The 27,066-nt window shown below is 39.9% G+C and overlaps 1 protein-coding gene across 2 annotated transcripts; it reads left to right on the top strand.

Annotated features, from left to right (window-relative positions):
• The first annotated feature begins 5,878 nt into the window (after nucleotides 1–5,878).
• Nucleotides 5,879–26,312, top strand: LOC124180049 (neprilysin-2). Of its 2 annotated transcripts, none has more exons than XM_046565040.1 (10): nucleotides 5,879–6,163; nucleotides 18,889–19,040; nucleotides 21,546–21,656; nucleotides 21,732–21,977; nucleotides 22,046–22,257; nucleotides 22,343–22,519; nucleotides 22,618–23,112; nucleotides 23,205–23,496; nucleotides 23,579–23,829; nucleotides 24,151–26,312. In XM_046565040.1, the coding sequence occupies exons 1-10, from the start codon at nucleotides 6,132–6,134 to the stop codon at nucleotides 24,487–24,489; spliced, it is 2,307 nt and encodes a 768-aa protein (XP_046420996.1). In that variant the 5' UTR covers nucleotides 5,879–6,131; the 3' UTR covers nucleotides 24,490–26,312. The 2 variants fall into 2 exon arrangements, with proteins under 2 accessions (XP_046420996.1, XP_046420995.1); XM_046565039.1 differs by having other exon boundaries at nucleotides 21,513–21,656.
• Nucleotides 26,313–27,066: the final 754 nt, after the last annotated feature.

Raw genomic sequence — 27,066 nt, 5'->3', positions numbered from 1 at the left:
TTCTTATAAAATTGAACAAACAATTTCGATGTGAAATGTATTTAACGTTCCGCGTTCATTCTTTTAGCTTATGAGACCTTTTCTTCTTCTCTTCGATACTTCTCCGAAGACGCTTCCGTTTTCCATTTTCCGTTTCCCTGTTTGTATTTTATTCTCGAGTCTCACTCTGATAAATATTAAACGAAAGTAAGACATCACTTTTGGATACCAGATTTCGAGTTGAACGGGAATTTCACTCTGAATGAAACTACAACCACGAGTTCAAGAAAAAACCCGACGTGATGAAAGTTTTTCATTAGTTTTCCCGATTCCAATGAGTGACAAATCTATGCGAAACAGTATAAAAAACCTATTCAGTTTTTGGTTACAGACCAGTGTTACCTGCATCGGTTAATTAGGCGACTTCCAAATCGCGCAATAGGCGGTCACGCACAGCAGACTGCAGGGGACGGTGCACGAGCGTGTATAACGGAAGACTTTGAAAGCAATTTCAAAGAATTAATCTCTTGACGTGTTAACGTGACAAATTTGGCTTCAAGACACAAAGCGATGTTTCTCCAACTCAATTACATGAAAATCGTGGCAAGCTTTGGAAGTTGACGCGAATACGGGAAGGACTTATCCTATAACCAACTTGGATCTTTAACCGGAAAAGACCAAGAGTCCATGAAGGGAGGGAGAAACTGTTGTTTTTCACAACGATCTGCGGATACTGTGGAGGAAAAAAACAGAGCATTGATTCCGGAAAGTCTAACCGCACATCTTCCGCACCTTTTGAGACACGTTGAACACTGCCAGATGCGGGTTAAAGCGTCCCGGTGCTTTTTTCAGGAACCCCACGCTTTTGAAAATCCAAGCTTGCCTCGTCGGAGCTACAATCTTTTAATTTTTCCGTGTACGATGGTGATTTCCAAATTTTTGCAAAACTAACCAAAAAACAGAAATCTAGGACTGGTTGGAGAGGAAACTTGGACTCGAGTTTTGCGCTATGACCAATCGCAGCACAAAGCTGATAACAAGCAGGCGAAAATACGTTGTGCATACTGGGAACAGAGAGAATGAAAACTGATTTCACTTATAGCAACAATTGGCTCGAAGTCACGCGCATCTCGGAAGTCCGATAAGAAGTTTCCCGCACGTTGCAAATTCCTCGTATCGAAGCGAAGCTTCGTACGTCTACGTTAGCTACACACGCTATTCCCACGATGACGAGCCAGCTCCGAGGTATCGTACAAAGCCCGTGCGTTGGCTTAGGCACGAGGCTTCGTAAACCGACACCTCATACGCTCGCATATGTGGGAGGCTTCGGAGACGCGGACCAAGAAGATTACACGAACCGTAGGCACGAATTAAGGAAACGTTAGATTCTCGGGATTATATTCGACCGGCTCGTTAGGTGTTTAACTTGTGCCCGAGCACGGAGTGAGGAGGTGAAGCGAATCACCGAGTTCCGTTGGCACGACGCACGATAATAATTACTCAATTGAACACATTGTCTGCAACATGCCCACCAGCCGTGAGTCTAGGGAAAATGTCCTTGTCGTTTTCACGCAAATACCGCCAGAAGGACGGTGCGACTTTGAATTTGAAGCCGCACGCTCTGGCGGTGTGCGATGCATCTGAATATCGGCTATCGGCGCAAAAGTATCATCGTTTCATCATTCGACACGCGTTACCGGTACGGCAAATTACTGATAAACCTTCGACAGAGGTTGGCACAAAGGGTTAAATGGATGCTACCGAATGATTTTCAAAAAGGCCAATGGGTTCGGAACGACCGTTCGACGACAGTGAGCTGCCTTACTTTGGCCAATCCGATTGCGATTACCAATGCTGATGGTAATAATGTTTGGTAGTAACATTGAGTTCGTCGTAACTACGAAAAATTCCCGGTTGTGGAAAACGCTGAAAGCGTAAAAGATTTCAGATAATCGTCAAAAGCCTAGTATTTTTTGTAGAACGGTAGAAACTTTTACGAAAAGTTATGAAAATCTACGAGTTTGTACGAAAAATAACAAAAATTGCATATTCGAAGTAGATTGAATTTTTTTTTTTTCGTAGAAAACTACGCGGATTGACGAATAATTACGAATATCTACGACCTTTTATGAAAGACAATTTCAATCTTGCACCTAAACATTACGATCTTTTTCTTCTTCGTAGAAGGAGTATAAATTTCTACGAAAAATTATGATAATCTACAACTTTCTATGAAAAATAATGAATTTTTACAGAAATTACGACCACAGGATTACATGATTAAATTGTCGTTGGTATTAACAGTCAATGATGACAAGATGCAATCCACGGAATGATGCTTTTATTGACGACGTTTCGAAATTTCCAACCAATTTAGTAATAGCCATTATTAAGAAAAACTGGGCGCTCATATCAAAACACACTGCCTTTCCAAAAACAAAATTCATCCAAGCTGTGGATATATGCTTAAGCTCCACATATTTTACACATGAAAACAGTTTTTATAGACAAATCTATGGTGTTGCCACGGGGTCACCTATCAACCCTGTTGCAGCTAATCTGGTCATGGAAACCCTTGATCAGTCAGTCATAAACTCCTTACCCTTCAAATTAACATTTTATAAGAGATACGTTGATGATATCATTACATGCGTACACAAGGATAATATTCAAAAACTAGTCGATGCGTTTAATTCATATCATCCACGCATCAATTTCACACACGAGTTAGAAGATAATAACAGAATTAGCTTCCTAGACATGTGAATAATTAATCATGAGGGAACAATACAAACGGATTGGTATCACAAACAAACCTGGTCAGCTAGATACATCAATTTCCGCTCACACCATCCACTACAATACAAAAAAAGTGTCGCGATAGGTTTACTAGATAGAAGCATTGCACTTTCAAATGGATAGTTTAGGAGAAAAAAAAATCTAAAACTAGTACGCGAAACATTAAAGAAAAACGGCTATCCTAACAAACTGATTAGACACTTACAGAAAGAAAGAATTGATAAACATTACAACAATTTTAACGTTGGTTATTGTGAAAACGACAAAGATAAATGCGTAGGATCAATTCCATACATTGAAGGCCTATCGCAGAACATAAAAACTACACTGCGAAAAGAAAACATTAATGTGTCGTATAAAATCACCAACTCTTTAAATAATTTATTCACATGTTTAAAATCTAAAACACCAAAGCTCGAACAAACTAATATCATCTATAAGATTAATTGCACAGATTGCCAAAAATGTTACATAGGCCAATCTTCACAACATTTAAAAAAAGGGATCGCAAATCACAAATATGACATCAAAACACATGATCCAGAAAAATCGGCATTAGCGTATCACGGATTAGTTGAAGGACACAAGTTCAACTTTGAAAATGTAATAATATTAGACAAGGAGACAAACTGGCATAAAAGAACTGTAAAAGAAATGATACACATATCAACAAATGATACTGTAAACAAAAGAACAGACATCGAAAATCTAAGTCAGCTTTACGTAGACATTTTATAATATCGCAAAAAACATACGTTGTTAAAGGTCATGTAAACAAAGTGTCCAGTATAACAACAATCGCACAGATAAATATATGACATTATATCATCGTTATGATAACTAACATTAAGCAGGTCAATTTGACAGACGGATAGTTCACTTCCTTCTATAACTCCATGTAAAAAACAACTGTCAAACTAAGGAATGTCTAAAGATGTGAGTGTATAATATTTTATTCTTTTATGACAACATAACAAGTATAGCAAATAATGGCATTTATGTATAAAAAATTTTAATCGAAAGTTCAAATTGTAAAATATGTTAAATTCAAATTAGCTAATTTTGTAATTCTCTGTATAATATTTTTTTAAGAAACTTGATGATGGCAGGCGGGGTCCTGCCGAAACGTCGTTAATAAAAGCATCGTTCCATGAATTGCATCTCGTCATCATTGACTGTTAATACCGACAACAATTCAATCATACAAGAAACACAGTCACGAAATTCAAACCTCACAGGATTACAGTGGAGTAAAAAAAAGACTACGATAAATTACGTAAATTTACAATAATATGTAAAAAATTGTACGTCAAAGCTACGAAAAGGTTCCGAATGACGTAGAAAATCGTACGAAATTGACATAGTTTGGCGTAGAAAATTTTCGCCAGTATGTCCCTTGATTTGGAAAGGGTTACTCTTGTAAATCCGCTTCATGATTCTTTGGTTTGTTACAACCGGCCTTCGTTAAGTCCACATTTCGAATAATATCCTAACGGTGTAAGCCAGTGACGCACTTCGTTACGATATACACCGTGACCTAATAATAGTATACTAATGTTGATATTTATAGAAAAATGCGCAACCCTTTTCATACTTAATTGAAAGCACGAGGAAGCCGCTTTCCCAACTATAGACACAAAATCATTCTCTTGCCATCGACGAGTTGATTGAGAAGGTATTTGACCGCTGGCGTCTCTGACGATGAAACGAGACGAGCGTCCACGATCGAAAGGGGAGAATCAGCGGATGCCCCGAGATCCTTCGCCGTCGGCATTCACTAGCAAAGTGTCAATTACAAAGTACAAGGTGAATGAAGAAGAGGACGCGAATCGCGCACGTGAGTGACGAGAAACGTAAGTTCGAAGCGCATGTTCGTCGAGGCGTTTGACGTTGGCGCGTGACGAAAATTATCACCTTTGTTGTTAATCCACAGTGACCGAGCGACATGCCCACGTCAGCACGAAGCATCTGACCCCAACGCGCTAATTGACGGTTGAAAAAAATTGCGAAAAATGGAAACACCTGTGTTGGTCAATGATGTAAGCTCGATACGGACCGAGATCTTTTCACCATCCGATCAATCCGATTTGCAGGTTTCGCTGAACCACAAACATGTGAATAACTATCACATCGTGCAAGCCAAGCAATCATGATGTATTGAAAGAGGTCCGACTATACTCGCAGAGCACTTTTGAACGTGCCGAATCGCGTAAAATAGAATCAGCAGAAACAGCGATGTGTTTCCTGAAACCGAGTGACGGGTTGTCAGAGACTCTGGCAGATTCGGTCTCACCATGTTATTAGTGTTTTTTCAGTGAATCGTAAAATCATTGATATTGGAGCGTCATTCCAGGTAGTCACTCGAACACCACTCAATTTTCCGCTTATTTAAAATTAGAATTAAATTATACTCTTTGTCGAAAATTTTTATTCCAGGGATTTTTCGGTGATACTTTGGTTTGCTTTTAATACAATCGCAGTGAAAAGACCGTGTAAAAGATCCTCAACTACACCGTGAAATCTAAGTGTAACTTCGTATTAATTTCAGAGGGACGAAATCCGTTTCCTACCTTTTCCTTATATGAAAAACGTGGCTCAAGAATGTCAGGCGATGAATCACGTCTTCTGCAAAGTCACTGAAACCGGAAAAATTGCAACGTTACTGAAATAAATGACAAGTCTAGCGATTAGGTTGACCACGGTGTTGCATTTGCTCTAATTTCTGAATAACCGCTATGCCTTGGGTTTTTCATGCTCAACGACAGTTCAGTCATGCTTTTCCCGGAGTAGAAATTTTGAAATTGCGTTGAGTTAGTAGGGTTGCAGGAGGCAATCGCGTGTCTACGATACTATTGTCAAAGAACCATGTAAATGAGGTTCGGGAAGGAATTTAAAGTGTCCAAAGTTCCTCCGGGGAACACGGGTGGTTGGTAAAATCGGTCAGGCCTGGCCTACTTGATACGATTTCTGGTTTTCCAGTACAAGATAGGTCGTGGAACAGAGCTAAGCTCCAAAGCGTGAGGAGTGGGTGTTAAGGAGAATAAGAGAACGCCAGGGGGAAAGAGAGGGAGAGAGTTTATATAGAAGGTGAAGTGCGCGCGCTGGGCCAGTCCGGCAGTCAGAGTCCGATCCGATCCCAACAAACAGTGGAACCAAACCGCGCGAACCAAATAGCCGATAAGAGCCAGAGGAATTCCCGAAGGCTCGGGGGTGATAATTTTTGGAAACGGATCGGCTAATTGTGACGGGGACGATTGTCATCACCCAGAATTCCCAAGATTTCGTCGTGGTAACTGATTACCAACGACTAACCGCTGGTGCAGCAAGTGTTATGTACTAGTGTCACTGCTGAAATGACAACCAGTATGAAGCAGACAGTTATAAAGTGAGTTGACATTCCAGATTCTCTTATTTTTACTCGTAACCCAAATGCATCCGCTGTTATGCATTACCGTATTCGTTAAAACACCCGCGGACATTCGTTTTCACGCACTCACTGTGGGGAAGCATATTTTTACAGGTGTCAATTACCGTATTACTTATTGGAAATGCTGCGCGCTGGGTCGGAGATGTCGCGTGGGTGCCAAACTCGCTTGTCGGTACTTGTTTCAATTTGCACGTTGGTTTACAAATTGCATACCTGTCATCGTTGCCTTGATCTTTTCATCTTGAATAATGAAAATCAAGACTGAGGAGGATGATGAACCGCGATAAGGTTCAATTGTGATCGTTTGAGGTTCGCAACGTATCGGGTTCCCATAATTTTTCATTAGTCACAAGGTGTTGGTTACGTGACCGTGAAATTTTACATCCGGAGAAGTAATCGTTTGTCCGGCAATGCTTTTTTTTGGAAATGATTTGGAGCAGCACGTGGGATTTTTCGAGATGGTGGTTCGCCTTCATCCTCTTAATGTCGGAATATCATCACTTCACGCGATGCGAGACGTATTTTGTTTTGCCAAAGCATTGTTTTTGACCAAAATTGGAAAACAACGTCTCGCGTCACTGATTTCGACTTGAATAATCATCGGCTTACGAGTTTACTTGGCTTCTTTTCCGAGTATATAATAACGTCGCAGAACTGGTTCAGATTATACACTCTGTTACATAATTTGAGAAAAATGGTTGAACTGCTTTCTCTTTTCTCATTATCCACCTTTCATCCGAAGAATCGAGAATGGAAAAGTGACGTAAAGAAAAGTCGAATAAAAAACGGAATGCTGGCTATAGAAAGTTTTTAGATAATAAAACCAGCTTACAGTTGGCACCGTATCGGGTCTAAAATCTGACGTCTCATAACTATAACTTGTTGTTTTTGTTTCGATCCTGCTAAGTTGTTGTTTTTGATTTTTTTCTTTTTTTTTCCAGCATACAGGTAGTTTGCTTGGCAATTATTATTGCTGTTATTTATTCGCGGGTATTATGTTCAGGCAATGATCGACTAGACGCGTACGTAGGTAATAGTCCAAAGTTTTCCATTCTCTGTCTCGTGTATAAACTCGATAATGCTTGGATAAAATACCGGTTTGAACGGTTTTACTCGATCAAAGCTCGTGTAATTTACATCCGTGGTCAGGCTTGTCGGTATTTCATAATAAACCTCAAATTACCAATGTGACCTCTGTATTATTTTCCCGCCACAAGCACCGGCGATTTTTATACCTTGTGTACAAGTTCCATCTCATACCTGGCTCTTAAGAGGGTCTGCTGCAGGGGAGAAACGATTAAGGAAGGATTTTCCTCGTCGATTTCTGCGCCTATTGAAGATTACAGCGTTAGATGTATGGTGATAAAATCTACTCCGTGACAAAAATACTACACATTCAAAGCTGTGCTTTATCTTATTAACGATATTACAGAAGATCTTATTCTGTTTCACCGTCTTCTCTAGTAAATGCGAAAAGAAAATTCCAAATCGACGCTGCTCGATGTTCAATATAAAAAAGTCACTTGTATGAGAGAAAAAAATTTGATTCTCAGTAAAAGTTACAGTTGCGTAACTTTTTTTTCGGTTCATGCCATGATGCCGGTGTTAGCAGTACGACTCAGAATATCGAATTGAGAGAGCAAAAATATTGATACTGGTAAGTCTCTTATCCAATTGAAGTTATGGAAATATTTTTTATTTCGTCTCATTTTTTTATCCTTTGAATAACGCACCGCTCCAGATCGAGGTAATTACTTTCTTCGGCGCGGCTCATCGGAAGTAACCAAACAGATTGATCATAAAATAATAACTTTTTGACGACTTCACAGAATATATATAAGCCGACTTTAACAACTTCATACGCAACCTGGAAATTCAAAGCCAATATCATAAGTCAGCAGTATTAAAAAATATACAATTTCATGCCACACTGTCTTTTCAAACTTCTGTTACGAAGAGTTCTAACTACAGTGAAACTTCAGTTATACGTTTCTCAAGAGGTATGGCAATACTGACGTATAAATGAAAATAACGTTAAAGCGAAATACCTAAATATTGCAAACCTTCGTGATTGGTGACTGAAAGATTTATAATTTTCCGAGGTTCCACAGGTTTCATCTTGTCATATGAGCATTCACTTCTAGCGAAAAGGTTAAGGTTAATCCAGTGACCGCAAGTAAAGAATCTTCCTGTGGATGGCGCGCTTGCCTGAACTTGTCAGAACGTGTTTGGGATAGGAATAGGAACGTTTGTCAAGCTACGCCAACCAGCGATAGACAAGCACACGAAACATCGAAACGCGCGCACCGTCTAGCGGTAGGCAAATTGAACATCAAATCGGAAGTTTCGACCTAAAAGTCATCTGTAATAAAGTATAACTGAACAGAAAACAGCGACAGGGGACGGAATACGTAGCATACAAGTGCGAAAAACGCATGAGCGAAATATTTTCACGTGATTTATGAGTGTAAAAATCGCCAGGACCAAGAAAATTTAACGTATAAACGAGAAAAAGTACAACTGCAAAACGTATAACTCAGGTTTCACTCTACTTCAAAATTTTCCAAGCTTAACAATAATGTTGTAAAGAAAAAAAAAATGATTATAATAATAATGTCTGTGGAACTTATATTTTCACTGATCCTCGAACCTTCTATTACATATTTGATAAAATTTCCGGAGTGCTTAATGAACAATATTCGTAATATCATTTAACACCGATGTATTGTAAACTTAAGGACGAACTTGCAATCACCGATAGATCCGCATTACATGGAGATGAATAACTAGTTCAACCAGACGTGATTTCAAATTCTTGTCACGAGAAAAAAAAAATTGTCTCTTTTCGTTGATCCAATTCAGCTTGAATGTCCAAGTAATTTTCTGTCACCCATGAAAAATTATCGATCAATTTATATTCGTGAACTCGGCGTCATGGTGAATTGATCGCACGACCCTGTGGATTTGATCCGAGCTAATTTCCACGCCGTTTTTGCGATTCATTTGGTCAGAAGTTGGCAGTATACCTGTAAATAATTATCAACGAAGGGTTTCTGAAAGCAATCAGATTTCTCAAGAATGAGCATTCTCTCGGTTGAACAATTTCCGAAGTAAACAGCCCAGACCTTGCATTGTCTGAGGTCAGATGTGTCGAAACTGGCCGGCTGTCCGTGACGCGATAATGAGAGCCACTGGCCAACTGACCACTGGTTCAATTTTCCCATTTGCTCGCGATTTATGACGTCACCGAAGGACGATTAAGCGTTTCAAATCACCCGTGTCCGTGATGCCTACCATATTTCTTCGATACGCTGTATCAAGATATCTATACTTTCTTTTTTTCTCTTCACCGTACGTCGAACATCAAATTCGTGCGATAACCGGGCGTGTGACGATCCTTATCCATTGAATCACATGTCCGCAATAGGGCGTATAAATCTTGTTTACGTATCGGTTTGAGTACCGTATAGTTAGAAATTTGCGTACGCGTAAGGCTGTAGTGACTGAATTCCTGAGGAGAAACATTTGACCGAACGTGACGACCGATGGTGCTAAGCCGTTTATTGACTCGTATACATCATACCCGAAGCCGAAATAATATCGGCACATCAGCTTCGGTTTATCCTCAACCTTGAGTGAATTTCGTCGCGATTCGCAAGATCGTTTCCGCATTCATTGCTCTTCGATTACTTTATCAAAAAACACGCGTGAGTCTTGAAAGACTAATTGTTGTTTGACAAATAAAAAAGATATGTCAAATTTCGTGCCTGCCCGTATCGTTTGACCCCGATAATTTTTATTTTTCGGAATTTTTCTCAGACATTGAAACAAAGTTTAAATAATTGATCAAATCTGGAGATGTTTGGATTGTTTCAATAATATTTTACATCCGGCAGAAGTCGAGACGCCAATGTAAACAGATCATTATCGAAAATTTCGGATCTCTGTTTGACGACTAGATGTGAGCAAGTTTGCACCATCGATTATTGCACATTTTTATCGTTTCTTGCACAAACAATCCCTCGATTAATACCAGAAAATTATCGTCCGTCAACAAAGACTATTTCCATAGAAACCGGACAGTTATGGAGCTCTGATAAAAAATTTATTTACACGCTATTGTAGGATAAACGTTATTTCAATTGTGCTACGAGTGTCGATCAGTTCACACTTTACGAGGTATTAGATTTTATCCCATCTTTCAATGCAACAATATTTCTCAAACGTGCGCGAGTCAAACCTATGTAATTAAACCGTCTTTTCTGAAATGAATTGTAAATCGTTTCCCCCCGTATTTCCTTTATCGCAGGTTGCGGGTGAAATGACTGACAAGTAAAGGCTCGTACGGGAGTGAAAAATGAATAAATCAATCATCGTGTTTAGTACGCAAAACGTGACTCGTGCAGTTGCACTCGGTATAATTACGAATACAAAATAAAGTTCCTGCATTCGCTGATTTAAGGTCTAACGAAAGCAAACGAGGTATAATATCTAGAACAATAAATGTCACGAGTTCGTGCTCACGTATCTACGTTGCAGGTCGATATTTGTATCCCGATATGAAATTTGCAGTTATAACCGTAGGTTCTCCGTTGTGTGGACAGGTCCAAAACCATGCAGGCGAACGCTGAATACTGACATTGCGATTTAGTTGCAGGTATCGCTATGTCGGTGTAATTGCTTCGATTCGCTGTACAATGTACATTGATTGCATATTTATGCAGTTCAAACGTACATTACTATGTATTTCGTTAATGCACGTGTTGTATGCAAATATTTTGAATCGCTGTATGAACAATAACACCAATTATCACTAGCGTCGCGTAAAGCTGCACGGAGCGTATAATCCAACAAGTGGGTATAAAATTTGACGCTGCATTTCGCACAGAGTTGTTAAATTATAACAAAAATCTATTGTTCGACAGGCAGCCGTGACTGTAACGGAACAAAATTTATAATTCTAATTCTAAGACGTTGTTATAGTCACCGTATGCAGGCAACGCTCAATTCCTTAAACGACTTTTTTCAAGTTCGTCTTTAACCACAATTTCCGGTGTTTTCAAACCGGAAGCAGGTCTCTAGGCACGGGCTGATAACGTTGTGGTCAGTTTTAGGCTAATCACGTATGAACATTACTCTAATTAATCACGCAATATCATTTCTCGTTTCCGTCAGTTGTTCCTGCACAGTCCTTCAGATGGAATATCCGAAATAAAGTTATACTTGACCCCTCCCCCCCCCCCCCCAAATTACTTGGTAAATTTAATTTGCACAATAACGTTGAGGATGTACTGGCTACACATTCTCAACCAAAAGTGAATCTTGTCGACAATATTGAATACTTTGTGATAAGATAAGAATCGGAAAAAAATCAACGACAATAGAGACGATAAGAAAATTGAATTTTGATAATAATAATGCCCGAAAGTTATCAAGCAATTGTTTAAACAAAACATTGTTTGTCAAATTTTTAGGGAACTTTTGTTTCCATCTGAAATGAATTCGTTGATTTCTTCTAAATACACGTGAATATTTAACAAATTTTCTCGTTATTTGAAATTTCTTTTTTCTAAAATTTTACATTTTGAATAATGGATAAAAAATCGTGTATTTTGGATATGTTCTCGTAAAATCGATGTAAATTACAGTCAAGAAGTTTTCGGGGCTTTGAACGAACAGTTTCGTAGATACAGCCGTTACAAATTTTTGAAAACGGAAGTTTCAAAATAACGAATTTATTTCACATGACAAAAAAAAAAAAAAAATAAAACTCATTCCCGAAGAACTTGTTAGCCAACGTTTCGTTTAAACAATTTTAAACGTTCACGACAGCTAAATGTTTCGATTGAATTTCTCTTTCTCTTAGTCTTTACTTATATCTCATACTTTCCTTCGTCATCTTCAAATCGTAGGAACTAAATCCCTTCATGGAAGTATAAATTGGCTGATATTGAAACGAGTCTATCGATCTCCGTTACGACAGAACGGCTGAAAAACTGCTCCTTCTTGTGTAAATGTACTCGGGTCTGACTGGAATGAAGTGTAGCAGCGAACGGTTCTGAGCTGTTCCAGAACACTGATCGCTGTGCAATATTCTCGTTATCGTGCATGCGTGCATACATTACGTGCCGTAAGCCTTCTGTAAAGATTTCAAATTGAAGTAAAAACCAGCACTTGTACGTGACATTGAAGTATTTGAACCATTCGAGGCGACATCGACGACTGAAGATTTTCCTTCGAAATAAAACGCTACCTCGAATACGTCGTAAGGAAGTAAAAATACTGCGGGACAGTTTCGTTTTGCGAAATTGTCAAATCGCCACATTTTCCTATTTTTTTCCTCCTTTTCATTCTCAGGATGTGCTGTTTACGGGAGATAGAAATTCTCGTTGAGATAATTGTCGCCGTTTTGTTTTTTTTTTTTCGAGAATCAATTTACGCGGCTGACGATGCGTTCGGGAACTGATATTTCCTTATTACATACGTCGCGAGATGCTCAGCTTCGAGTTTAAAGCAGGTGACACAATTCCGTATGTATATCTACATAAACGTGCGAATTCTGCGGTACGAGCAGTTTTCTAAAATGCTCTTTTGCCGACAGTCTCTGCCTTCTCTGGGCAAACTTTCACCGCGTTTCAGTCTTTCGCCGTAATCACGCGGTTGTACGAGTATTTTTTTTTTTTCTCCTCCATCTCCTTTCTTTTTTATCAATTGACAGGTTTCCATTTCCGACAAATAACCGGCGTCAAAATGACTAATGGATACTCTTGAGAGGTTTTATTTGAAAATAAACTGGGCTCCGGAAATAAAATATACATCAGCGGGTAAGACGTGTAAATAAAAATTAGATTGACCGTCCGATTGATACCTTCTTGACTGAATTCAAACATGCGATGGAAATTTGTTTTTCGATATGACGAGATATAGTTTGGCACAACATTAGGGTCAGAAATATGCTGTAATACCCAGGAGCATGCTTATACAGGATTGAAATAGTCGAAATAGATCGCGCACAAAATAAAACAGACCACCAGACGCGATTTATGTTGAAGAAGAGGATGCGCCTCGAGGCAACTGGATTAAATTAACGGATCGACTTCTAAATGATACGCGCATCTCGTACTAAATTTTCTTTGATCCCGGTTGCGTCACGTTGCTATCGACCACTTCACCTTCGTTTGGTTGAGAAACGGTTTTATCCTCGATTCAATTGAACGTTGTGAATTATCATCATTGCAGGGGAAAGATTTATTCGAAGTTCAAATTTAGAGGTGGAATCAAAGTGTGAACGATGTATGTAAACGCGGTGTTGCATCGAGGTAACGAAAATAAAAGACGTTGCTTCTCTAACTTTTGCAATCAACAAGCCGAAAAAAAACATTCGGAAGGAGGAGTAAAAAATGTAGTCGCGATGGGAATTTTTTACCGAACATCTTGACGCATCCTCTTTTTCTGCAGTTTTAAGTCAAATCTGATATTTTCCTTCGCTCCGCGTCACATGATACATAATCTACTTGTTTTCTAGATGTCAAGAAACAGTTCAATCGCACTTTGAAAATTTTGTATCAACTTTCGAGTTGAAAAAGCCTTGCCGTGTAGAAATTTTAGCGAAACCGATCGAGGCACGTATTTAATACGAATAATTTACGCCGGTTTTCAGCAAAAACTGCACTCTAACTGCAAAGGAATTTGTGTTCAAAATCACTACCGGATGCTACGTAGAAAATAACAAAACTTTTGTACGATGAAAATTTTTGACACACGTCTCCTAAGTTTCAAGCTATAATTGGAATCGTAAAATCGTTGGATTACTGGATCCGATTTTTCGTGACAGAGATAAAACCCGAATTTTTTCTTTCGATCCGATGTGGAAAGTCTCTCATGCACAGTGGATCGAACGTAAAGTAACAAAATATATATATATATATACATAACGTACGCCGATAGCGTCTTCCGAAGGCCCGAATCCCTCCGAAAATTTATGCGAGATGTAAAAAAAAAATGCTGATCGTTCAAAGGTATTATTCCGAATTGGAAAACGGTTAGTCAATCGAGGGTTATACCTCTTGGAAATTTACTCCTGGAATTTGGAATTCCCACGGAGGGGTTCGATATCCTTCGGATTAGATTGCGAAGCGAATTCCGGAGTAGCTTCGCTGATCAGTGTCTTTTAAAAAAATTCATTCTTACGCCCCTGACTATGAACGAGGTCCAATTTATTTTATTTGACTTTTCCATCATTATCCATTATTATCCGGTGCCTGTCTTGGCAGGCGTTAATATTCGCCTGCATAAATTGGCGAAAAAAGCAAACTCCGGGCGGTCGTTGATCGAAGTTTATCACTCCGGGATCTTGGCTAGATCGTGCTTGAAACGCGTACACGAGGGTGTCTTCGGTGGGATTGGGTCGTTTGGGTATTGGGGCGAGAAATTTGTTCGATCGGTGGCCAATTTGGATATCCTACATAACTCGTCGACGAGGGTAAATACCGCAAAATTGAGAGCTCCCCTCGTTCTCGTCTTCATCTTCGGGCAAACATGATAAATTTTCACCAGCCATATACCGTCGATGCAAATGACATTTACCCGTGTGTAATATTACTTACCGGCGTAATTCAAGAAATATCAATTGCCGCGCTGAGAGCACCACGATTTTCTCGATCAGCATTGACTTTAGCATGTATGTACAGGACGAATGAAAAAAGGAAGGAAAACGTGTTTCTGATTGCAAATTAATTTCAATTTTCACCGCGGGCGGGGTTCAAGTTCCAAATTCGAAAAGTTTCGAAAGCGCCTAATTCCGACTTATTTGATGGCGAAACTTGAACGTAAAGAAATTAAACTTTGAAGAAACAATGAAGTTTTAAATGATCGGAAACCCCGCGACTCAAGGTTCCGAAACGAAAGATTCCGACAAATAAAGTTTCGATAGAGTAAAATTTGGAAAATTGAAGTATACTCACAAAGCGTAGTTTGCTCAACGAGTGGGTGTAAAAAATCAGAAAAACCGAAAATCAGAATGACCGGGATTCCAAACGTAAAGATATCGAAAATTCAAAATAAAGAAAGATCAATTAAAGTGATGAAATTTCACCAATTCAAAAATTCACGGAAATGAAAATTTTGAATCATTCCGAATTTCGATGTTTCAGATTGTTAAATTTTCTCGTCTTCGTATTTTCGAAATTTTGACTTTTCGGAGTTACATCTTTCTGGCATTTGTCCTTTCGGAACGTTGAGCCGTCGGGTTTCGGACCGTTCGAAACTTTGATGTGTGGTCAAAGTTTGATTTCTTTACTTTAAGTGTCGCCAGCAAAAAATTGACAATTCAGCTCTTTCGCAACTTGTCAAATTCGGAATTTCAACCCTGCCCCTTTCACCAGAAGAAAGAATTTGCTCAAATTGCAACCACCTAGAAATCCCTAAATCGTTAAACAAAGGTATAAGGTATTACTTATCGCGCAAAAGTTTTTTCGTCTCATGTAACGCACCAATTTTCTGTCCGCTGAAAGTGCGGAACTTAGCGTCAACTATTCAGCAACCAACACTATCTGTGCGTTCAATGATTCATTCGTTAGTTCTGCCCGCCATCGGACGTATTCCAATGTATATAGTTAGCAAATCGGCGTTAGACTGTTGCACCGTCGTCGAAAGCGAAACCATGCTCAATGAACTGGCAAAGATTGAGTTTTTGTCGATTTTCTATTTCATTCGATCAGACGTGTGCAGACTTGCTTACGTGTGGTTTGAGAACATTGAATTTTACCGTTTGTCACACGTACGGACCCGAAATTGCTACAATTTCGAAAGTTACAATAATTCCTATCGCTCGTTAAACTGGGTGTATACATTTTTTATACTCTGGCACGTGTCCAACTTTCATAAAATGATTACCAGGTTCTCCATTCGACGTGTCTTACATGCCGTTATGCGGACATTTTTTCCTCATTTTATCAACGTAAGACTAATTCTAAAGCATTTATTTGCTTTTTAGAACAGATGCCGCGGCTCAAGCGAGCCTAGATTTTCTTTAAGTATCATTTGCGTCTCGAGTTGGGAAGATTGGCATTTGAAGTGATCGCATTGCGCAAGATGTATTTCGAGTTGATCTTGGGAGAATTACAGCATTGATCAAGTGGTGTTGAACCTCGATAGTGTGCAGCGTGTAAAAATTCATGAATTTGAATGACGAAAAAATATACTTTCCACATCTGGCAATTGTGAAAAAAAATTAAATAAACAGTGACGATCATCTTTACCCATTTATCGCAACCGCAAAGTTCTCGTCAGAAAATATTGCACGATGGAAATAGGAGGAAAGAGGTTCCCGTTCTTTCGATTATCTCTATCCACCAAGTCTGAAAGCAGAGGTAGAATTATCTAAATTAGCAATAATGCATTTAGAGGATGAGGTTCTTTGGGTATAACCACGATTTGTGGAAGTCGAAAGCTTTTAGCAAGTTAAACTTGACCGCAAGTGAATTTACTCTGCGGTTTAGACGGCGAGAGAAACGAGAGCGTAAAAGAGAATATAAGAGAAAGGTTACGAGCACGAGGGTGCAGCAGACGCCGAGTCCCATTGGATATCTATGGTTGTACGTACAGAGCGAGTCTATTGACCTCAAGCCAAGCTCATGGATCTCGTATTAGAAAGTTAACCGACCACTCGGCCTTTGAATTGTTACGAACCTGCACCGCCGTAGAAGTACAGCGGAGACCCGGTCTGAAAACGTCTCTTTCTTTAACGGTAAGCCAGAGATAAGAAACACGAGTACGAAGACAAAGGATTCCACGATTATCCATCCCCACGAATATCGTCAACGTAGAGTTTCCGTCTTTCCCGACATTACGCACTGTACTCTGATGACACGACCGGCGCTAGTATGGATGTAAAGTCCCTAATGTCTGTCTCCCAATCACCTAGCTTACAGCTAAACTAGCCACGCGAAAGTTGGGCCACACTTCCTATCGATGACGGAAAGTCACCATTGCAGTTTCTTTGCGGGTGTACTTTTGATGGCAGGTTGCCGAATGGTCACATGTTTGTTGACTCCTTGCAGATGACGATTTGTTCAAATCGGTTGCAAAATCGGCTACTGATACCTGAAACTCTAAGCACAAAATGTCATGGATACTCTTAACCCTCTGTTGGTCAACGTATACGAATTCGTCCACAATCTGACTTGACTAAAAATGGTCGCTCGGCTCGATCTTTTTTTCTTAATTAATTTTTAACTAATAAATTGCCAAGCATTTTCATAATCCAACTGTCGGAGTGTCGAAAAGAAACCTCCAAGCAAGTACCTAAATGGTTAGGGAAGTATTTTTTTGCTTCCAAGTGGGTAAATAACAGCTGTCGACGAATTAGTATACGTTGGCTAACGGTGTGTACAAAAAAGCACATGGCCAACGGAGGGTTAATTCCGTGACAGTTATTTTTCCGACCTCGAGTATGACGCAAGAGGGCAACAGTGGCGCCTGACAGGTATAATGGTTCGGTATAACTACACGCAAAGATGCGTATGTTGCAATAGAATCGAGTAGTTGTGGATCGGTGCACCTTGCTATACATGCCCGTGTATAATCGTCGTCACCCGTGACGTCAAGCTTTGCATAATCGGAACACAATTGAAACGTTTCGCAAGTGCAGGCAACGTGCCGCTGGCATTCGACATTCGGCTTACCGACACCGCAAACAGACTTTCCCTTCATATTTGTCGTACATTCGTAGGTAGGTACTAAAAATTTATGACAATCACCCTGACGAGCTATGAGAATCGATCAGAGACTATAAAGATCGGATGCAAACGTTCTTTCTTTTCCCAACTTTGATCCTGCAAGCCGTCGATGCCTTCCAGTGATTGTATCGTATCCCACTTTACGTCTTCTGCAAGTTCACTTCTCACCTTCTCACCCTACCTTTCCAAGGTTCCCAAGTGATGCGTTCTTACGGTGGTATTTTATCATCTTATAGCAGACGCGTTAACAACAACCTGAGAGTGCCCGTAAGGTGGTAACGCAGTATACACGAAGCGTATTGCACGGTACCTTCATGAATTCTTCTGACAAGCTGTTATGTCTTTTTATGGCTCCATTTGCATCCCGCCGGCTTGCATCGCCTTACCTCGAACCGTAAGGGTGACAACGTTCCCTACTCCTTTACGGCATCCCCTTCAATGGCGATTCTCGATGAAACGACCTGCCCCGTGCATATTATGCCTGCGTCGTTACAATGCGATTTGATATACCTACACTGGAAATGACATATTCTTTTACATCCTCAAGGTTAGCGCGAAGAAAATCAATGTTTTACTTGCAACAACGCAACTAAGTTGATACGTTGACGAAGTTATGTTACTCGAATGCTTGAAATGAACACTGATCGTAAAGTAACTGCAGACTCTTGTTGGAACGATATCGAGTGTAGGTTTGCTGAAGGAAAAAATGTTCCCACAACCGAATGCTTTCAATTGTGTTCATTGAAATAAGAAAACCATTTTGCATTGTCTGTTATCGTGTACTGGAAATGATTTGCGATCGGATCACTCAATTAAATCCGAGCAAAGTAAATATCTGTTCATTACGACAAATCGAAGTATGACTACGCAACGCTGTGCAAAATTATACGAACCTTCCGAAGCTCATTGATGATTAAATTTCGTGTTATTTTCATTCATTTTCAGAAATCCAACATGGTGGAAACGGCGCTCGGCGATGGAGCGAGGCCTGACCATCGTGGCCGTGACCGGAGTTCTTCTCTGCGTGGCTCTGGCCGTGGGACTCGCGGTAGTTGCCACCGCTACAGGTCCTTGTGACATCTCGACGTCAAATTCTGGTGAGTCGCGAGACGGACTGTGTCTCGGCCTTTATGTGTCACCTCCGAAGGAGACCAGCAACAGACCGTCACTTGGATTCAGTTCAGCATGTCAAAAATTCGATGCTTAAGAGCCCCAGCACTGCTCACGTAGTCGCACCAAAATAGATACACTAATCGCTTTAATCGCCTTGACAATTAAATCGTGGCTAGAATTCTCAGACTACTACCTGCATTCAGTCGCTAGTTCCGCACTTGGTAGTCGAATTTTGATCCACGCTGCGTGTTCAGTAATTTGCAGAACTTCTTGCCAAGTTTGCCCGTTCAGACATGATCCTCTTGTGCCTGGATTGGATATTAGCCAAAGGCTGAACTCTTCTTGGTACAGCAAAGCGACCGCCATTACTAGAATTTAGAACGGGCATTGGAGTTGCTTTGACTTGAAATGTCGAGGCACGGCCAACATGTGCGTCAGGAATTAATAGCATCGTGCTGCGAGTCCGAACACATCCGATAGTTTGTACCAGCAAGTACAGCATGATGATTGTATAAGGATCGTCATATTGGTCAATCTAAATGCAGTGAATCCTCCTCTCAGAGTTGCATCAAGTCTTTCGTTCTGGCGTAGCGTGCGGAGGAAAACCACTCCTACCACCGAATTAATACCCAATACTTATCTATCATCGTCACGTAATAAACAGCCTGAGAAAGCGCGTGTTGTAATTAACCATTATATGGATGCCACGTAGCGAATATCTGCTAACTTCTTTCCTTGCGTAACGCCAAGTATCATCCGCGGTAGGTCCGAGCAGTGCTCAAGTGGATACGTGAGTTTTGAGGTCCTTTGTACACAGAGAAAGGATTCGCTGCCTTTACTAAATATGAAGAAATGTCATTTGTTGAGAGGAAAAAACTGTTCAGAACAGTTAGGCCTTAACGTCAAGTAAAACTCGGCGTTGATGTGAATTACAAATCAATCTTCTTTCCGCCGCATTTCGACGCCATGTTCAGTAAAGTTGGTCAATCTATTATTTTCTTTCTTTTAGTTTTGACCGAGTGCCAAAATTAAGTAGCCTGTCGTTTCTGCATTTTCATCCCGGTAAATCACGTTTTTAAATTTCTGTGTCATTCGTATACCCTTGGACAACTGTGGGCTTTGTAATCGTACCTGTTGCATAACCAATCGCTGCGGTTACCCAATTACAGTTGCACTCTGAAATGACATTAAAACCGGAAAAGCGTCTGAATGAACTGCAGTGAACACCGGGCACTCCTATATTCCGGAGATATGTAATGATCCAACCCAACGTGGTACTCGTAATTTTACGCACGGTAAATGATATCCGGGTATCAAATGCCATCGTGTGATCATTAAAACGTAACAAGACCCGTTTTTTATGAGAATACTTGACGCAATTCAATACATCCTGTTCATTATCGCTTGCCGAAAGATTGGTGACAATAGTCAATATGATCCTGACGTACGCAATAAGAATAAGGCGATTGAAGTCCAGCCAGAAAATGGTTGTGTAATTTAATCGAAAATACACATTGTTGATCAAACCGATTTCTTTATTGATATATATGATCGTATCATGGCCAATCTGAACTAAGCATATAGTACAGTAATAAAAAGTGCAATTCTACTCGCCATTGCATGCTCGGCAGTTGAAATTTCATGGCGAATTTAATGAGCACACAGTTTACGTGCGTAGAGAGTAATAAGCAGTAGAGAGTTTTACTTGGGTCGGCTTGCACAGGTCTGCAATCAAAAAACTGCACAAGTTTTTTATACTGTTTCTTAAGAATTTTTACTCACTGAAACCGGGAAAAATACTCAAAAAGTTCCATCACGACAGATTTTTTCTTAAACTAGTGTTTGCAGTTTTATTCAGGGTGAAAGTCCCGTTTATCTAGAAATCTGGTATGATATTCTTGATTCTAAAAATTCTAAGGGAAAGTGATTTCTTACTCTAATTAAATATATATCAGAGTGAGTCTCAAGAATAAATACAAACAGGGAAACAGAAAGTGGAAAGCGGAAGCATTTTCGGAGATGTATCAAAGAAAAGACGAATAGGTTTCATAGGCAAAAAGTATAAACACGAAACTACATTTCATAAAGAATTTGCTGTTCAATTTTATAAGAAATGTTGTTTAGTTCAATCTAATGAAGTGGTAGTTTTTTCAAAACTATTACTATTTTTTTATGCAAACACCTTGTATTTTGAAAGAATACTGTTCGTTATGGAGGGAAATGGAAGTCATTTTTAGATTCAGCACACTCGAAAACATAACATTTACCAAAAACATTCAGTGCAGCTGAAACGAAAATATTTTTTTGCAGACGTGTGTATTTTGTACCCAAATTACAGTAGGTCGATGATCGTCAAGTAACGCAAATTCACCTCTTGTAATTGTAAAAGACGATCTCTAACGCACGCTTTGCATTTCTTTCATGCACCTGCACCTCATGACTTGAAACAAAAATAGTGGTCGCTAACAGAGAGATGCTACCGTTCACAGCATCAGCGGCCCTGGGATCTGACCCATCGTCTAGAAAGACATCGATCTTCACCAAAGGAGACGATGAGGACAAAGATGCGATATGCTTCTCACCGGGATGCGTTCACACTGGTGAGTTATTTCGTGCGCACCTGTCAGCCTTCCAACGATGGTTATTTGATTCATGATTTAAATGATATTCTTCAGCTTCCAAAGTATTGGAAAACATGAACCCAGAGGTCGAGCCCTGTGATAATTTCTACGAGTTTGCTTGTGGAGGATTCGAAGCCTCGACTATAATCCCTGACGACAAAACTAGCGTCAATACATTCTCCGTAATCAGCGATAAACTTCAGGAACAGTTGAGAGCGAGTATAGAAGAACCGCTTCGTGACGATGAGCCGAAGCCATTCAAGCTTGTGAAGAATTTGTACAAGGCTTGCATGAACAAAAGTAAGCCCAGTCGCAGTGATACGTCACTTTTTCATTTCCCGGTTTATTAAACAAGCAATTCATTTTAGCTGCTATCGAAAAGGCCGGTTTGGAACCACTTCAGAAAATTCTGAAACAACTCGGGGGATGGCCCGTAATAGAGCAAAACAATTGGAACGAAAACGACTTCAATTGGGTGGACAGTGTTTACAGGTTTCGAAAAGTCGGCTACTCGGTGGATTACTTTATCGACTTCAGTATCGGCGTCGATTTAAAGAACAGCACGAAACGTGTAATTGACGTGAGTATGAGAGCTTGACGAGTGAGTTTTATCTCTCAAATGGAACTGTAACATCAGTAAACTGGAACTCCTTTACCATCCACAGTTTGATCAAGCCTCGCTGGGTCTATCTCGCGAATATTTATCCAAAGGTCCGGAAGACAAAATAGTCAAGGCTTACTTCGAGTACATGATTGACATAGCGGTGATCCTAGGAGCCGATAAAGACGTGGCAACGCGGGAACTCTCCGAGTCACTAGAATTCGAAATCAAGCTGGCAAATGTGAGTACAAATCGATACTGAACTGAAGTAGAAATAAGGTTTTTCGGAGTGAAGTATAATAAGATCGATAATAACACAATGTATATTACGGCTTACAGATTTCACTGCCTAACGAGAAACGTCGAAACGCTACTCTCCTCTACAACCCCATGACAGTAGCAGAGCTGAAAGAGAAGTACCCCAGCGTAGACTGGGAGGAGTACATCGACAAGTTGCTGGCGGGAAGCGTACACGTCGATGACGGCGAGATCGTGATCGTGAATGTGCCCGCATACATCAGCGACTTCGAAGAACTCGTGAAGAATACCCCAAAAAAAGTTCAGGCAAATTACGTAATGTGGAGAGTCGCGGGAGCTTCCGTCAGTTACCTGAACGAACACATCAGGAAGAGACAGTTAGAGTACGCCACGGCACTGAGTGGTAAGACAGAAAGAGAAGCAAGGTGGAAGGAGTGCGTAGACATCGTTGCAGGCAGCTTGGCAAGCAGTACTGGCGCACTTTACGTGAGGAAGTACTTTAAGGAAGACGCAAAGAAGAATGCTGTTGAAATGGTGGCTGATATTAGGCAGGAGTTCACAAAGATCCTTGAAAAGGTTGGTTCATATCTGACCACAGTTTCTGATCGAATCTGCTGCCGTTCATTGCCTGCAGGATATTCTAAGACATATTTTCCTCGATGTTTCAGGTCGAATGGATGGACGAGAAAACCAGAAAGGCTGCTCTGGAAAAAGCTGCGTCCATGGCAACTCACATCGCTTATCCGGACGAGCTTCTCGACGATAAGAAACTCGAGGAATTCTATGACGGTCTGGAACTCAACCCCGATGATTACGTCGGTAGCATCCTTAACTTGACTCTGTTTGGAACCGAGTATTCCTTCGGAAGGCTAAGGAAACCTGTCAACAAAAGTGACTGGGTCAGCCATGGCCGTCCAGCGATTGTCAACGCATTCTATTCTTCGATCGAGAATAGTATTCGTAAGTATCATAATATGATTACATTCACTTGGTTATCCATAGCCAGAAACAATGAACCCATGGTTTTAATTTTCGCCCATAGAATTTCCGGCTGGTATCCTGCAGGGAACATTCTTCAGTAACGACCGCCCGCGGTACATGAACTACGGTGCAATTGGTTTCGTTATCGGCCACGAAATAACCCATGGCTTTGATGACCAGGGTAGGCAGTTCGACAAGGAGGGAAATCTGGTGGACTGGTGGCAGCCGGAAACGAAGGAAAGGTACTTGGAGAAAGCAGAGTGCATCATCTATCAGTACGGAAATTACACGGTGGAATCTGTCGGACTGAACGTAAGTACTGCTTGTGCTCCTTCCAATGGAGCTGAAACTACCAGCCAGAGTTAGCAGCCAAACGTGTTGAACTTTTTCGAATTAGAAAAATGCAGTTCAGTCTTATCCTCGTAATTATATGAAAGTATGGGGCGCTCAAAGTATTTCACAAAACTTTCATTTTGGACTCCACTGCCTTATTCCAACGAACGTTGGAACGTTTGGCTGCTAGCTTCGGCCACGTTTCTTTCTAACCCACGGATTTTATACCGGATTAAATTCCGTTCAAAAATTGATTCTTTGCGTTTGCACAAATGCCGTAAATCGCTGCGTTCCCCACAGTTGAACGGGATCAACACGCAAGGTGAGAACATTGCCGACAACGGTGGAATCAAAGAAGCGTACCTGGCGTACAAGGATTGGGTGAAGAGAAACGGTCCCGAGCCAAAGCTGCCGGGTCTTAAGTACACGCCTGAGCAAATGTTCTGGGTTAGCGCTGCCAACACTTGGTGCAGCAAGTACCGACCGGAAGCAATGAAGCTCCGCATCACGACTGGCTTCCACAGTCCGGGACAGTTCAGGGTTCTTGGACCGTTATCTAACATGAAAGAATTCGCCGCGGATTTCAACTGCCCGACAGGTTCGCCTATGAATCCGGAACAGAAATGTTCAGTTTGGTAGACCTTGACGGTAATTCGTTTGCAAGTCACGAAGTGTTGTGTATTTGGTTATAGAAAATTACAGCTTTCGTCAATTTCCCGATTAACAAGCTTCATTTTTCCTTGAAGATAAAAATTTTTGTGTCTGAAGCACTGAAATTGGTTCATTCTTATTTTCTACTTTTCATAATTAACTATGGAAAACCAGGCTTAGTAATCGGGAATTATTTATTGTAACAATGAATATCGACGATTTATTAAACAAAAATAGGGTCTAATTTCAAACGAACTACATTTGGGTGTCGAAATGAACTTATTTGATATGAGAAGAGCGACATACGACCTGCTACTCACGCATATATTATAGTGCGAAGCTGTTAAGGGGTTCAAATTTTTTGCACAAAAATCGACACTGTCGCGGAGTGCAAAATTGACGGGAGTTTCGCGCTGTTATCCGTCCGTGTTTGTCGTTGCAATTGACGCACAGTTCGCCGCTTACAATTAGACTCTTGCTCTAAAAATTGTTTTAGACAATCACCGAGTAACTGAGCCCGGTGTGTTAAAAAACCGAAGGTTAAGTACGTGTAAAGTCGAGAAACTCGGAAAAGTCTTTTCGAAAAAAATTAATCACTGAATAATCAATTTCATACTGTAACATTCTTAAGATCACAATCGGTCAAATAACGGTGTTTCAAGAATGTACGAATTTATTTCCAACTATCCGTTGTGAAGAAATAAAAAACACAATGAGACTTTCATTCTTGCTTGACTCATCGCTGATACGTATGTGTATAAATGCAGGTTGAAAAAATTAACCTAAGAAATATTGTTATAAATGTAAAAAAAAAAAAAAAAACTATACAACAGGTATGAAAAGAAAAGCGGTGTTTCTCGCGGATAAACATATCTATGTACATATAGAACTGTTTGAATAGTTATATATTGTAACAAAACGCCAGGGCTTATTACATGATATTCATTTTTCATTTGCAATTCGTCTAAGAGTTTTCTCTTTTTTCCTGTAACGAGCGTTGTATTATTACAACCCCTAATGCAAATAATTGTCGCACATAATTGTTTACCAACAATTCAAAGTGCTGGATCATGCGAGAGGTCGTCGCGTTGAGGATATTCAAGATTGAATTTGCTGTTTTAATGGACCATCTAAAGATCCGAACAATTTCCTTTGGTACATAAGCAGCAGTTTTAATGATGTTGCAATGATCATGCTGAAGGACATTGGGTGTGATAAAAATCTTGTGACGAAGTGAATATCCTAAAAATTCTCGAAATATGAATCGACTATCATTTCTATAGTTTCGCTGACGATATACACGCCAAACAACGTGGAAATCGAGCATCAAGTGCTCGAGAGAAGGTTATGTTAGAAACAAAAAAAAAAAAAAATTAGCGGTACATAATATTTGATGAATGTTTTCACTCTCACTGTAGTCACTGAAAGACTCGATTAAAATATAATACATTTGAATAGATAATGACTACCGCAGTAATGTTGTCGTTTTTACAAAGTACTTAGTCGACGTAGTATTAATTAGTGTTGTTGTGAGTGTAACGTATGGCCAACGTAATTTACCGTTATCAACTGCTTTGCGATGTATACATATAATTTCATCAAATTAATTCAAAAATATGGGATGCGAGTCCAGTTAGGTTGATAGATTGTTAACAAACCCTTCATGCACCATGGTATAACGTATTTATGACAACTGCTTGTTATTCTACGGTTAAGTTAGTGAAATATTGTACGTATACATAAATATATATTTAATATAATGTATTTGTTGAATGTCAAATTTTAATATTAAAATTCAAAGATCAAATTTCGACTATTGCAAGTGTATACTTTCATTGATAGGAATTGATTTAACAACCCTTAGAACTAGTATAAACTGCTGTCAGGTCTCTTATTGTTACAAAATACCTGTTTATGCGGAATACGCTTTAGCAACCGAAAAATTGCAAGCCGCACGTTACAGGTTCCGGCTAGCCAAAATTTTTTAAGGTAATTATTATCTCGGCGTTGGTAAACATTCCGTTATTATTTTAATTTATTCCCGTTACGCTGATTATTCAACAACGAATATCTTTCCTCTAGACGACGACCCGGAGATGTTATTTTAATAAGCAATGCCGACCAATTCCTACGGGCGTCTGCGCAATCGATAACAAGAGAACCAAGCGTGCCCTTTACGATTGCGAATTAGCGATGGCCACTCAGCTAAAAATAATCTAAGACGACTCGAATCGGTAAAAATTAATTGATTAATCGGTTATTTCGAATTCTTTTTAAACATGCATATGAAAACCAAATTTCGTTAATTTCAGTACCTAGTCTTAATAGCGGAAAAGTTTTCTGATAATTTATAGTTTGGTTCAAAATATATTTCAATTTCAAGTGAAAATATTCATTTATCACTGTTAATAATTGATATTTCAATCACATAAATTGATATTGTACTGCGGCGTTCATGGGAGTAAAAAAACAAAAACCGACTGTGAGGAAAAATGATCGAGTCGGTCGATTAATCGAGTTTGAAAAATAATCGTTTATACTTGATCAATCGGGAAAAAATAATCG

Source organism: Neodiprion fabricii, chromosome 4 (assembly GCF_021155785.1).
Source record: "Neodiprion fabricii isolate iyNeoFabr1 chromosome 4, iyNeoFabr1.1, whole genome shotgun sequence".
Lineage (NCBI taxonomy): Eukaryota > Metazoa > Arthropoda > Insecta > Hymenoptera > Diprionidae > Neodiprion > Neodiprion fabricii.
The sequence above is the reverse complement of the archived record's forward strand: the minus strand, read 5'-3'. Positions and strand labels throughout refer to the sequence as shown.

Bases quoted from the DNA above. Each gene is read 5' to 3' on its own strand.
- LOC124180049 (XM_046565039.1), top strand. From the start codon at position 6,132: ATGACAACCAGTATGAAGCAGACAGTTATAAA. The intron at 22,258-22,342 runs GTGAGTATGAGA...TACCATCCACAG, and splicing joins GCACGAAACGTGTAATTGAC to TTTGATCAAGCCTCGCTGGG. The intron at 23,497-23,578 runs GTAAGTATCATA...TTTCGCCCATAG, and splicing joins TTCGATCGAGAATAGTATTC to AATTTCCGGCTGGTATCCTG.